The sequence below is a fragment of the Arachis hypogaea genome, chromosome 11, assembly GCF_003086295.3.
Source record: "Arachis hypogaea cultivar Tifrunner chromosome 11, arahy.Tifrunner.gnm2.J5K5, whole genome shotgun sequence".
Taxonomy (NCBI): domain Eukaryota; kingdom Viridiplantae; phylum Streptophyta; class Magnoliopsida; order Fabales; family Fabaceae; genus Arachis; species Arachis hypogaea.
In genome coordinates this window covers 147,113,327-147,128,125 of record NC_092046.1, presented here as the reverse complement: position 1 = coordinate 147,128,125, position 14,799 = coordinate 147,113,327, and the positions used below count along the sequence as shown (strand labels likewise).

General features: G+C 31.1%; 2 protein-coding genes across 2 annotated transcripts; one reads left to right on the top strand and one right to left on the bottom strand.

The window, feature by feature from the left end:
• The first annotated feature begins 6,667 nt into the window (after positions 1-6,667).
• Positions 6,668-8,040, top strand: LOC112723474 (gamma-glutamyl peptidase 3). Its single transcript, XM_025774860.3, has 3 exons — positions 6,668-7,108; positions 7,181-7,513; positions 7,672-8,040. Exons 1-3 carry the CDS (start codon positions 6,782-6,784, stop codon positions 7,783-7,785), a joined length of 774 nt encoding a protein of 257 aa, XP_025630645.1. The 5' UTR covers positions 6,668-6,781; the 3' UTR covers positions 7,786-8,040.
• Positions 7,945-12,889, bottom strand: LOC112723473 (histone-lysine N-methyltransferase ASHR3). The gene is made up of 11 exons (XM_025774859.3): positions 12,422-12,889; positions 12,188-12,334; positions 11,810-11,974; positions 10,874-10,900; positions 10,400-10,514; positions 10,097-10,187; positions 9,408-9,501; positions 9,221-9,299; positions 8,955-9,126; positions 8,551-8,631; positions 7,945-8,400 (listed from the first exon to the last, which is right to left on the bottom strand). Exons 1-11 carry the CDS (start codon positions 12,761-12,763, stop codon positions 8,235-8,237), a joined length of 1,479 nt encoding a protein of 492 aa, XP_025630644.1. The 5' UTR covers positions 12,764-12,889; the 3' UTR covers positions 7,945-8,234.
• Positions 12,890-14,799: the final 1,910 nt, after the last annotated feature.

Here is a 14,799-nt window from a genome sequence, read left to right as displayed (position 1 = left end):
ATTAATTCTTAGCTAGAAACTCAAGTACAACCAACTTCATACGAAGTTTATAATTGAGAACTGTTAGATGATTTGATTGATTTGACTAAATTTTCATCTAATAATTTTTAACTATCAACTTCACGTGAAGTCGACTGCACCTGAGTTTTCACCTAATTCTTAACTTACTCTCTGGTTTCTCAAACCCTAATAATAAATTACTACAATTAGATATCTTTTAAATATTATTTTTATTTAATTAAAAAAAACAAATAATTATTTTTTATTTTTTTAACGATTAATACGTAAAAATAAATATTTAAATTAATTAAATAATAATAAATTCTTAACGAAATTGACTAATTAACTAAAAATTAAATTTTAAAGGACAAATAATATTTTTTATAATAAATATAAATACATTTAAAAATAAAAAGCATTAATTTATGAATATAATAAAATTTTGGAATATTATTTTTATATTTTTAGAAATTAAATTGGTGATCCTCCATAAAACAAATATGATGTGTCTATTCATACTTTTAAAAAGATCATAACATGCCTCTTAAACTTGTTCTCTTGTCTAAAATAATGTTAGTCAAATTACATAAGATTATTAGACCAATTAAAATTTGGCAACTACTCTAATGAAGATGTCAAAAATATCTTTTTATGATGGTTTTTATTTAAAAAGTGTATATTTGTTTGGTCACACTTTAAATAAAAGTAACACTTTTATAACATATGAAAATCAAGTCTTATAATTTATCATTCAATGGTCAAAATAAAGTATCTTCACATGATGATAATGATAAAATTTTTATTGGAGTAACCACCTTAAAACTTTCTCTTATAAATTTTAATATAAGGATTTAACTAACTTGTATCTAAAAATATATTTTTAAAATATAATAATAAAATAACAAAAATTAATTTTTATAATAAAAATAAAATATTTTTTTATGATATATTTAACCTATATTTTAGAACACAAATTAGTAAAATTCTTAATATAATTAGAATACATTATGAGTAGTAGTAGAGTATTAAATTGATGAGACTGGCCGTATTTTATTGTGTGCTTTGGGTACAAATCAAGACCTTTTCTCTAATATTTTTATATTCATTCATGGTGCATAGGATTTCCAACCAAAAAAATATATATATATTGGAAAGGCTCTCATTTTCTACCTGACTAAACAGGCTCACATGCCGAGGTTAAATTTATCGAGATAACCACCATACCAAAGGCTACAACTACTAACAACTATACACTACTATTAATACTTAGTAAAATGTGGCTCTAGACCTAATCTTTTTTCCTTTCTATTTATTATTTAATAAGCAAAAAAAAAACAAAATTTAAAATAAATTGGAGTAGGTTTCGGTTGGGTTTTTGCACTATATGGAGAAAATAGAAATTTACTTGTGTTGGGGGCCCATATAAAAAGCCCAATGGGGCAGTTTGGTCTTTCGGTCTCTTCAAATAAAGGGTATTCGTAAAGGGAACCCGGATTTTACGTTTCCATTCTAACAGAACAAAAAGTTTTTGCTTCTTTCAACACAACATGTGAGATTGAGAAGGAATTACCCTTTCTGTGTTTTGCTGCAGTTTACTTGCATCACTGGTAAATGCATCTAATGCCAAACTTATTATAATATAAGTTTCATTCTTTTTCCTCCACGCAAAATATGATTTCTTACTAGTTACCAACCAGTTACTACCCCATGAGGTGAAAAAGGTATATCTTTAATTTGTAAAAAGAGAAAACTTTTTGTTTTTTTTTTTAATAAAACTGAAATATAAAACAAATAAGTTTTTATCCCAATATGTAATTATGAAGACAATCATTGTAAGTATTTTTTAAGTAGTGTTTGGAAAAGACATAGAGACGGAGAGACTAACAGACAGAAACTGAAATAAGTTTTTAATATTGTATTTGATGTAAAGTGAGAGACAGATCCTGAAATAAGAATGAAACTCTAATTTAATTTACATAAAAAATAAAGTTGGAATTAATTAATTGAAATATAGTTATTTTAGGTATAAAATGTTATTAAGATTTCAATTTCTATCTTCAAAAATTTCAGTCTCCTATATCCTCACTTTTTGCAGGTATTAAAATAATGACATTTTAGAGATAAAGACTGAAATTTTCTCTAGACCAAGAAACATAATAGTAAATTTCAATCTTTCTGTTTTTTGTCTGAATACTTCAAAACAAATGCTATTTTAGAGTCGTAGTTGTATAGTATTTTTATATAAATAAATAAATAAATAAAAGTAAGAATGATTGTGTTTGTATATAATTACAGAAAGCAAATTATATATATATATTAAAAATTAGTCATTAATATTAACTTAATTATATATATTTACCAAAGATATGAGACTCGAACCCGCAACCTCTTAATTGAGTATGGGAAGACTATGTCATTTGAGCTATTACTCATTTTATATATATATAATATTTAATTTTATATATAACGTAATTATAAAAAATATTTGATTACTAATATTTGTGACTCATGAATGTTATTTACTAATACTCTAATAGTGTGTAAGTCAATAAATAATGAATTTAGCTAGCATGTATTTTTAGATTATATGATAAGTTTATTATTAGTGAAAGATTTAAAATTTTTTATTTAATAAATATATTAAAAATTTATTTTTTTTATATTTTTAATAAAAAAATTAATTTGTAATCTTGATAGATAAACCCATAAATAATAGATAGATTAGTTGGGGGGTACGGTGTTGATTGAGAAAGTGTGAAAAATAATTGATTAGGCAGAAAATGACGAGAAGCAGAAACATTTTGTATGAAAATGTAGAAGGAAAGAGAAGAGAAGAAGAGAAGAGAAGAGGGGTGAGTGTGTTGCTGAGCTCAATGCTATCATAGAGAACAGCAAGAGACAGAATGTCTGAGGAAAAGTCAGATATCACAATTAAAAAAATTTAATTTTTTTTTATTTATTTTAGTAAAAGGGTGAAGAAAACGAGACACAACCCAAGAGAAAGTAGACCAGCTCTTAAACCAAGATAAGTTCTTCTCATCCAACGGTTCTTCTTCAGTCTCACCCAAAGAGTAACAACAATCGTTACTTTGTGGAAGGATCAGGGTTACGGTTAAAAATTGAGGTAGCATTTGCATTGGTGCATGGTATCCAATGAAAGAATAATTTTTTTTAAAGTAAATAAAAAATAAATATTTAAATAGTAAATTTATATATGATAAAAATTATAAATTTAATAATTATTATTTTTTATTTTTTTACTGATCTTTTTACCTAGTTATAGTATCCGGCATCAAAACCTAACCAATTCCAGATTTCCAGTGCCATTATTATTATAGTTTTATTTTATGTATTTATTATTTGCTTTTTATAAAGTTGCAAACTTTTTTATAATTAGCAGCGGGAACAATATTTTTAGGCTCGTTTCTCAATATGTCTCACGTCTGTACTCTATCTATATCTGTGGATATGACAGTCCAATTCTTTTATTTTTTATTTTTAATTTTTGCATATTGTATTTTATTTTCTATTTGTAAAATGGCACATGAAAAAGTAGAACTGGCCCTTCTCTTCCTTCGCCGTCGCAATCCGCTTCCTATTTCTGAAAAGCTCATCATACACCTTTCTTACTTTTTCTAATAAATCGTTAAAGTAAAAGGGGAACATCATAAACTACCCTTTTCTTTTTCTTTTTCGGTTTATTCACTACTTGGATCTTCTTAACTGTCTCGGCCCAGAAGGGACAAAAAAGTGTCCAATTCTTATAGGCTGAACACCTTTTCACTTTGTACTTGGGCCTATCATATATGGTCTGGAGTGGATATTGGGCCCAATAAATTACAAAAAATAAAAAACTATAAAAAATAAATTATCATTTGTAGTCATGAAAAATACAGACGCTAATAAATATACCCATATAAGAATAAAACGACAATTGTAACCACAGAAGATGTCATCCGTATGCCAAAAATACCCGGAAGTTGGTTACGCAATTGGTTCGTTAGGGTATTCTTGGCACACGAAAACCATCTTCTAATTACAATTGTCGTTTTATTTTTATATGGAGTACATTTGTCAGCGTCTATATCTTTTATGGGTACAAATGATAATTTATTCAAATTATAAATAAGTTTATAACCTTTTAAATTTTAATTCAACAAAAAAAAAAAACAAATCTTTCGCTAATTGAAAATATAAAAACGCATTCAGGGTTCACCTTTTAAAATGAGAGACATCATATATCTAATTTTTTTTAAAAAAACATCTATTTATTCTCATATATTTTAGATAGAATAATTTAAATATTTCAAATTTTAAAAATAATAAACATTTTTGTATTTTTAATTAATCGTATTTATTTTTGAATTAAATAATCATGAATCTATTTGTTTTTTTTTTTTTCTAAAAAGATTACTGAACATTTGAAAAAATAAATATCACTCATACTATTCAGAATAACTATTCGAGTACTGGTATTAGGGATAATAAACATCTCATCCTAAAAGCTTAATCTGATATTGGGTTTACCAAGGATCAAACTCTTTGACCTTTCGGATATAGAGCTCTGATACCATGTCATGATACCACTCATCCCAAAAACTTTAACTGATAGAAAAAGATAAAACTAATAATTATATCTCTAATACTTTTCTAAACCTCCATTGTACACATTGTATAAATATTCCATTATCTCCTTATACTTTTCTCGTAAAGAAATAAAGGAGGTTCCCTTTTCTCTATTGTCACTACTTACTACTGTTGAAGAACAGTTGTGTTGTATGGGTGGTTGGCAAAATGAGCAATTGAACATGTGCAGTTCTGTGTGAAGCAAATTCCAGGAACTGAGAAACCCTTCACTTTTATATGTGCTGCTATGCTTTCCACGTGCCATTACCATTTATCACCACCCTGTATGTCATACTATTTCAATTTCAATGGCCCCGTTTTAATTTGTTTCACTCTTCTACTGCTTTCACTCTAGTTAGTGAATGATATTTACAAAATCCAACATTCAATTGAACTTTTACTATATAATATCTATAGTCTTAAATTAATCAATTGAGATTTGAGAATGCTTGTAGTTGTGCCAAGTAAGAGCACAAAAATTGTTACTAATATGAGTATGTCATGTTATTATTAATATTTAGAAATATTTAAAATAAGCTCTGGTTAAATTAAATCTAAGGCTTGAGTAAAAGATGACATGATTGACATCAAAACTTATTAGCTAACATCATGATTAACTCTGTATTAGTATATTTGCAACTAATATCGTTTTCTTTAGTGGGTGAAATAAAAGATTAATTTAATAACCACAGAAAGTAGCATGAGAGATATCAATACCATGTGTTCCACGTGATGGATTCGTTACTTCTGGAAAGATTGATAGTAGAAAAAAACATATATATTGCTGATAAGCCACCCTGATAGCTAACACCGCGGAACGCTGCGGTCTTTGTACTGAAACGCGGTGGTTGCCATAATCTAACTTTCTTGTTTCTATTATTATTTAAATATGTTAGACTACACGCGTTTATGATTTATCAATTGTGTTTCTTATGGAAGAAAGAGTATTCTAATCTAGGAAGCACCGATTCGACACACGATACGGATACAACACAACACGGATTTACCGATATGTTCTTTTTATAAAAAATTAGATACAATACATTTAGGATACGTTGTGAATTAAAATTTAAATAATATATTAAATTAATAAAATATCATATTAAAAATATAAGAGTAAATATAGTTGCATAAAAAAGTCTTAAAATTATGTAATTATTAAAAAATAAAAAACTTTAATCTATTCTTGCTATCTCGTTAACAAAAAATGTATCAATTTATTCTCTTCCAAGTCCATCATCTACAAATACCACAGCTTCAAGTCCATTATCCTCTGTATCTTCTAGTCTTCTTCTTCAAAATAATGCAGACAACCAAGAACGGCTAAGCTAGTGAGTACGTAAGCCACCAAAAACAAACAGCAAGTAGATTTATGTTTTGATTTATTAATTATTTTATTTTTAAATTTAAATTTTGATTTGTTTTTATTTTAAAATATTTTAAAATTAAAAAGAAAAAATCGGTTAATCAGGCATAAAATCACAAAATCAATTGCAGAATTGCAGCCCAACAGAAAGATTCGTCTCATGAACATTTGAATCAGGTCAAACTTATTCGGATTTGTAACCGTTTCACCAAAATTCTACACTGCAAGAAGACACGCCGTTGATACGTTCGTTTGACGTATCCACCGTGTGTCGGCGTCGAATTTGCGTCCGACACGAATACGCCGGCACCATGAGCGAATCCGTGCTTCATAGATTCTGATTTAATTTTATAGGATGAAACAAAGACACCTTTTTTATTTATCGAGTCTATTTATATGACACATTTTGAATACGACATTTATTTGAGAAATGATGTCGTATTACCTAAATTCATTTAATAAACGCTCCGTTATTCAAAAGGTTTATATTTTTTATCTATAATAATTGTCATATTAAAAATTTGGTTTATTTTTTACTCAATAAATCTAGAGACAATAAAATCTACATATATATTAATCTAAAAAGTTTACCAGATGACGGTCAACGGAAAAAAAATTATTATAATTTTGCAATTGGAACAAAGTTAAATATAAATAGACGTGTGTACTCTACAAACTAGCACACACAAATTGGTTTTGGTTTCTGGGTTAGATTCTCCTTTCAACTTTTCAAATAACGAACTCATTCATATTTGCTACCACTCCATCCTCCTTTAATTTCACTTGAAGATGGTAATGAATAATAATGGAAATGGAAGAAGATATGGTTTGCTTCAAGCAGCAAAGGACCCTGAGTATGTGAAGAAAATGTATGGCGGATACTTGAAGGTGTATGCAGAAGCATTTGGTGAAGAAGGAGCAAGTTGGGATTTGTTTAGAGTGTGTGAAGGAGAGTTCCCTGAGATCAGTGAACTCCATAAATATGATGGGTTTGTTGTATCAGGTAGTTCAAATGATGCATTTGGTAATGACTATTGGATCCTCAAACTTTGCTTCATTTTGCAAATCCTTGATGCCATGGAGAAGAAGATTCTTGGCATTTGCTTTGGTCACCAGGTACTGTATACAGTATACATTTCCTTCTCATTCAGCACATGCTTAGTCACGTGACCTGATTGTTCTCTATAGGTACTATGCAGGGCATTGGGTGGAAGGGTTGGGAGAGCAAAAAGAGGGTGGGATATTGGGATAACACAAGTGAGTTTTGCCAAAGATAGAGCTCCATTATGGTACCTTGATGACCATCATAACATGCCATCATCACTCTCCATCATTGAGATACACCAAGATGAGATTTTTGAGGTTCCTGTGGGTGCAAATGTCATAGCTTCCTCAGACAAAACTGGGGTTGAAATATTTGTAATTGAAGATCACATTCTTGGAATTCAAGGTCACCCTGAGTATAACAAAGATATACTATTTAATCTAATTGACCGCCTTCTTGGTATGGACAAGATAGAGGTAATTAACAAATTGAATATATTTTTTTCAAACAAAAAATTTATAGTCCGTTATAATTAGAATAATCATGTTCTTTCCGTCTTTGTACTAAAAGGGAAATTTTATAATGATATATCATCCCAAAAGGCTTAACGATTTTTATTGCAATAATAATGCAGAAAAGGTTTGCTGAAGAAGTGAAGTGCCGAGTAGAATTCGTGGAGCCTGATAGGAAGTGTTGGGAAAAGATATGTAGGAACTTTCTCAGGGTACACCACAAAATATGTGACTAAATTGGGATTCACCCTTTTCAGTGTATATTAGATTATAATAATAATGATAAATATATATAACTCCGAAAATAGATAACATGATTGAAATTTTAGATGGGTAGAGAGAAATTCACTAATTAACATAACTCTGTACATGAGATTCAGAAGACAATACAAATAGGAATGGTTGAATTTTTCACATTGAATTAGTATCTTTTTGTTCAACTGTAATTTTTTCATTCTTAAATTCGATAAATAAAATAAAGATTTATTTCATTGTTCAATTGCTACAAATGCCATTGTCGTCTGCTCTTAGCAAACTGATCCCTATCGCCCTGGTTCATTTTTTTTTCGCTTTATCATTTTTCCTTTTCAAATGAGTTTTGCATTTGAAAATTCATCTCGGCTTTACATACAAAAGTGATGGCAATGCACAAGGATTACCAAAATAGAGGCACCAAACAAACGAATCATACATGTGTTTCTATGGCAGGACATGCAGCTGAAGTTCTCTTACGCTTTGATCCCCAACCCCAACAAATATCTAACTTCACAATTTTCTTTTTCACCCCTAAAAACCCTCGACAATTTGGGGCACCACATTGGCATTTTACCTCAGGTCCAAATTGCACAAATCTGATAAGTCAATAAGAAATGTTAATCTCTGATCACATAGATAAATTCACAATTTATTTCCTATGTGTTATTCTTAACATACCCAGGAAAGAGATGAGAATACGTACTAAGTAGAAAATAGAAAATGAAGAAAGAAAAAGCAGGAAATACCTGTAATCATATGTTAAGGGATCTCCCGTTTCTATTGAACGGGAAGCAAATACACCAACCCGCGTTTCACCATCTACTTGCCTGCAAGAAACAGCGAAAACTAAGACGGATACACAGCAAGGCACCTCCCATGGAATAGACAAATTCTTTCCCTTTTTGTGTAGTAATATTTGGTAGATATCTCACTACTAATTACATGTTTTAAGAACAAGTACATTCTGAAACTAAATGCCCATCAATTTAACTCTTTCTATTAAAATCTTTGTTAAATGTATGTAAGGGTATTAAAGCGTGATAGCAGTTAGCAGAACTTTGGTATAATATCAAAGAATTCTCATTTCGGGTTACACAACTAGTACAACAGTGAACTAATGAAGCCAATGGAAAGAATTTTTGGCACTAACCACTTCTCGAGAACACAGTTGGGATCACAACCATGGTTTAAGAAGCGAGCCATATTTCCTTTGAAGGTTGCATCTATAGTAAAATCTTTACGAATCTCACACATGTAAAAATTCTGTGCACCCCCGTACTTCATGTCCCAAAGCCTTTTTTCACATAAAGCATCATCAATGACTGCAACAGAAAACATTTCGGTTAATGGTGGAAAGGCACACTTGAAAGATAAAAAAGGTTTTTAACAATATGAGCCAAAAGAAATGAGAGCTACCTTCTCCAATATACTCAATTATGAATTCGCCTTTGTTGATGGTTTCAGCTGCCTCTACACCCCATCCACAATGTTCAGTCTGAATCAGAAGCACATGGTTGCAAAAATTTAGAATTTTTCACCCCAAACAAAATTCAATCCCGAACATACACATTGATATTAAAGGAGAAAAGGATGTTTCTTCCACCTTGACCAGCTTAATCTTTTTCTCCTTGCGAAATGGCCTATTACCGCAATTTTCTGAGCAGCGACATGACTTTGAGCAACTTATGCATTGAACTCTAACAAAATGAAAACTCCATGTTATAATAGACTATGGGAAACCTACAACTTATCGAAGCTATTAACAAGTCACTTGACAGGTATATGTCATGAAAATGAAATATAATAGAATCTATATAAGGTGCGGGTAAACAATGGGTGAACATTTATAACTTCTCGGATCCATGGGAGTAAAGATAAAACATTTTTTGTCAGACAAATAACATTTCTCAACAGATATTTGCTGAACGGGTGTGCCAAGCTTCAATATCTCTTTATTCTCTATGATAACCATGAATTTCATTGTCAACTATAAATTGATAACAAAATAGAACAAGTACATGTTTATTTTAATGTTTATTGTTTATCAGTGTCATGCTCTTACAATATCATCTAACCTAAACATGATTGCCATATCATTTGGAAGAGGTAATCTTTAGCTAGATTAGTTTAAAATGTAATAACCCCAGACTAAACAATGGTGTAAAAGGTTATCATTATCACTGAATCAAATCGCATAACACACAATGAAATCTAAAATCCATCTATACCTAAGCGGAAAAAAATTGATAAAATATGTAAATAAACAAACGACCGAAGACAATTCACAAGTACCTGCACACACAATCATCCGAGCAGGTAGAACTGCAACTGGTACACCCTGCACCATCATCTTCGTCACTACGCTTCTTGACTAAGTAGGAATCTGAGATTAGATTAAGGTTAGCAATATCATGATCGGCAGTCAGCACAGAAGTTAACCTCTGTTAATGAGGAATGCAATGACAAACAGTAAAACTAGATATCCTAACACAGATGTCATAAAACTATTTTACTTAGCATTCTTAAGGAGAACTGATTATTTATTCTTAAATGAATTGGTAACTGTTTCAGCAAAATAAATAAAATGTAGGATACTGCGCCTTATATGCACATATGATGGTGGTTCCATCTTAGTCTCCATCTCTTTCCATGTAAGATCAATCTTGAAATCCTCATTGACATATGGAACAGGCAACCGACGAAATACTTCCTGGAAAAGGCCAGGGAAGTCAACGAAATTGTTGGCCAGAGATTAAACATAATAATGCAAATGGAACATGGTCAAAAAAATTATCATCTATAACATTCCAAAATCTAAGTATAGAAAAAAGACACTTGCATAACAGAACCCTACAGAATTGATGGCAATTTAACAATATAAAGCACTTCTTTTTTTCCCAAATTGGTATCTCTTATTATCTCTAACAACGAGTATCCCAAAATGTAAATGTACCATGCCAAGACGTCATTACTTTCCAAACATTTACCATGGCTCCATGAGAAATAGAAGTACAGCACAAGATTTATACAAATATGATATGAAGCAAGAACATGAGTCATAAATCTAACCTGTATGTCACTTGTGGAACCTTCAAGCTGCTTATCCAACAAATACAACAGTCCTGTCAGCAAACCTAATAAATGAAAAATACTAATAAAAAAAAGAAAATTGGAAATAAGTAAAAATAAGCTGATATTTTTGTCCTTCATGACGTATCTCACTCAGTTGAGAAAAATATATCCAAAGTAGTCAAACTACTACTTTTTCCATCTTAAGCAAGGATTAATGGCAACCAAGTTTTTTCAAAGACAGAATTTTATACAAAAACTAAACTTCAGAACCAAATTCCAAGTGAGGCATTAATGTTTTCAAGGATCATAGTACAATTTTAACATAAAAGTGAAATCCAGTGAGAAACATGATCGACACTCCACATGTGACAACCTCCGATAGATAATTTTAACTCCAAATAAAATTGCAGTAGTATGTAGTTATGATCATTGTGCAAAAGTATCTGACAGCGTGATCTAAGACAAGCTAAAACAAAAATGTAAGGCTGTGAATAAATTCGGGCATAGTTTACACTCACTGAAAAGTTTCAAACTAGTGCCCATATCCCTTCCCACTCCCACTCGTCGTCCTTTAAAAATTTTTATTGGACAAAATTAAAGAGACAGTAAGAAAAACCAAGTAAAGAAACAAGAAATTTGAGATTAGCAGACGCCACCAGTGTTAGTGTTAAAAAAAATCAGTAAAATTAGAGCTCACAATAAACTGGAAAACATATCCTTGTGATTGTGATTTAAGTTGTAGGTTGTAGAGAGGAAAATGATAGGAGGGAAAGGAACAAAAAAACACAAAAGACTAACATAAAGAAAAGATATTCCCTAACAGGGCAAAGAATTAAATCTGAATATGTCATGTATCTAATGAAAACATCTATTGCAGCGTAAACAATCAATATGCAGTGACAGTAAAAGGTCTCTGTGAAAAGATAAAATGACCTTTCCATCCAATCGCCAATCAGAAGGATGCCTCCAACAAATAGCATGTCCAGGATTGTCCTGTAGGCTCACCACAGCCTCTGGCCATGGGGCACATTTTTCATGAAATGCATTTGTACAACGCACACACCGCAACTGCTTCTTTTGTTTGCAAACAAAGCATGCCTGTTTTATAGAACCATTTTTCTCAATTGCATTAGTGGGCACAACACTAAAGTTAATATCACAAATTATAGCTACGCCCTAAACCCCCTCTATCACTGAGATGTGATTATAATGCCAATTATGAGCATATAGCATCCACACACATACCCGTGGGCATCCTAATTGAATCTATTCATTACGCTAATTGTAAGATGCGATTCATCAAATACTTACATGTCGTGAGCACTTGAATTTTTTTGGATTCGAGATCCCCATAGCTTCTTTTGCACAATTGATATGGTAGATTCCCCCGCAGCCACGAACAGAACAACATAGCTCCTCCCCTGGGCACACTAGACGATGGCAAACAAGGCATTCAACCTGAACCAATACACAGAACTAGATTCTAATCCCCCCAGTGTTCATAGCAAAATCTACAGACTTCAGGGAAAAGAAATTTAATTGTACCATTTTGGAAGCGCCAACGAGGAAGGGAAGTGAGAATTCAAGATCGGGATCCTCGGAGCCAGTCTTGTTCCTCTTCTGAGAGAACTCTCTGATTCCATCCTCCAAACCCTTGGCGTCACCATTAGCTGCTTTGACGGCAGGAACCTTAATCTCGGTTCCGTGACTTTTGTGGATGCGAATGCCATCTTGCCGAAGAGCATAGCGCGTGTAAACGACGGTGTTGGATGGTGGCGGTAGGTTTTTGAGGTTGGCTGAGTGGAGAGAATTGGTTAAGACAGGAGGGTCTGCGGGGGTGGGGAGAGCTAGAGTCTCGGAAAGTGACAAATTCCCCAAATCGGGCATGGTTGGCGGTGGAATTTGGAACCCTAGAATTTTGGAGGAAGATGCATGGATTGGAAGAAGAAGAAGAAGAAGAGGAGGGGGAGGTGGATGAGGAAGACGGGAGAAGTAAAGACGAAGGAGTAAGGAGGAGAGTGGCCAAATAAAATGAGCGGGAAAATGTTTTCGTTTTATAATTTCATCTTAGAGCGCGGCGGAGGAATTTTTAAATTAAAACCATTAAAGACATTTAATTTCATAAATTGAAAATATTAATTACTATTAAATGGAATTAAATACGGGAAGACTTGTAAAAATGCCAAATGTTATTAATTAAGAAATGAATTTATTTATCTTGTACTCTAAGATCATCTCGAGTAGGGAACTCATCTAAGTTTCTGTTTATGGTCCACCTGTTATAAAAAGTAATTCCACATCAGCTTTTGCATCATAAACATTAAATAGGAACTCAAAGCATCTCTCTCTTCTCCATTAAGAAGAACTAACTTTAGTCTTTGTTGTGGTCTCACTTAATTAAATAATTAAAATACTTAAAATTAATGTAATTAATTTTTTTCAATAATATAATTTAAATTTATAAATTTAAAAATAATTCACTATTAAAAGATAGTAATATTAAATAAATTCATATATAACAATAATATACAATATATAATTCGGGATTACATTAATTTGTAAAATTAATTAATACAAAGAAAAACATAATTAAACTCTATACTTGACGAGAAGCATGGTGAAATTGCTATATGTGTTCAATTAAGTCCTCTTTCAATTGTCTATGCTGCTGCCTATTTCGAAGTTTGGCATTTCTTTGGAGAAACTGATGGTATGGTGCAAAATCTTCTTTTCCTAGCTGAGGTTGTAATAAGCCATTTTTAACATCATCATACTCTAAGCCTTGAGCAAAATTTTCTGCATAAGTGTCTCTTTCATCCTCAACAATCATATTATGTAATAATATTTTAATTAAATAATATTCAATATTAACTATGACATAAATAATTAATATAAATTATTAATTAAATAAAAATTTAATTATTTAATTTAATTAATTATTTTAATTATTAATAAACTAATTACGATTTAATTATTATTTAAATAATTAATATAAATTATTAATTAAATAAAAATATAATTATTTAATATAATTAATTATTATAATTATTACTAAATTATTTATTATTTAATTATTTAATACAATTAATTAAAATTTTATATAATTATTTATTTAAATAATAACTTGCCATTTGACAAGTTATTATTGGCCATCTCAAAGTCCCCATTCAGAAGGCCTAGTTTCTCTTGAAAATCGTGTGGGACCTTCTCTTATTTTCTTCCAACGGTTAGGACCTCTCTCTCTCTCTCAAAAAAAGTAGAATTGACACATTCATGCTAGGGGTGTGCATGGTCCGGCCCGGTCCGGCCCCAAATATTTTAGGGGCTATTTTGGTGTGATTTCACTGGGTCTAGGGTCGGGTAAGGGTCTCAAAAATAGACCCGGTCATTATTTCGGGTCGGGTCCGGACCATGGCTCAGGTCACCCGAAGTCGGCCCGGTGGTCCGGTCATCATACACCATTAATATTTTGTGTTATTAGTGATGAATGATGGCTATTCTTATGTGAAATTTAAGTATTGTAAACCTTAATATTTTGTGTTATTAGTTAGTATAAGACTATAAGTTAATGTTTTATGTTTAAAATGCATAAGATTTTAGATTAATGTATAATATTGTGTTATTTGTATTGATTTAAATATTTGGTGTTATTAGACAATATTAGTATTGATTATGGTTATGCTTTAATTTTAGAGAATAGTTGGTTCTTGTTATATTTTTCTAAGTGAATTTTACCATGCTAAATAATGGTTGGAGTCTTGAAAATTTGGATATTTTCACATGCTAGCTTATAAGAAGGTATCAAGGTAATGTAGTGTTAACGGCCCGGTTTTTCACCCGATTTTTATCCGGTATAATCGTGGCCCGAAAGTGTATAGGTTTCATCGGGTTTAGGGCCGGGTTCGGATCTAATAATAGACCCG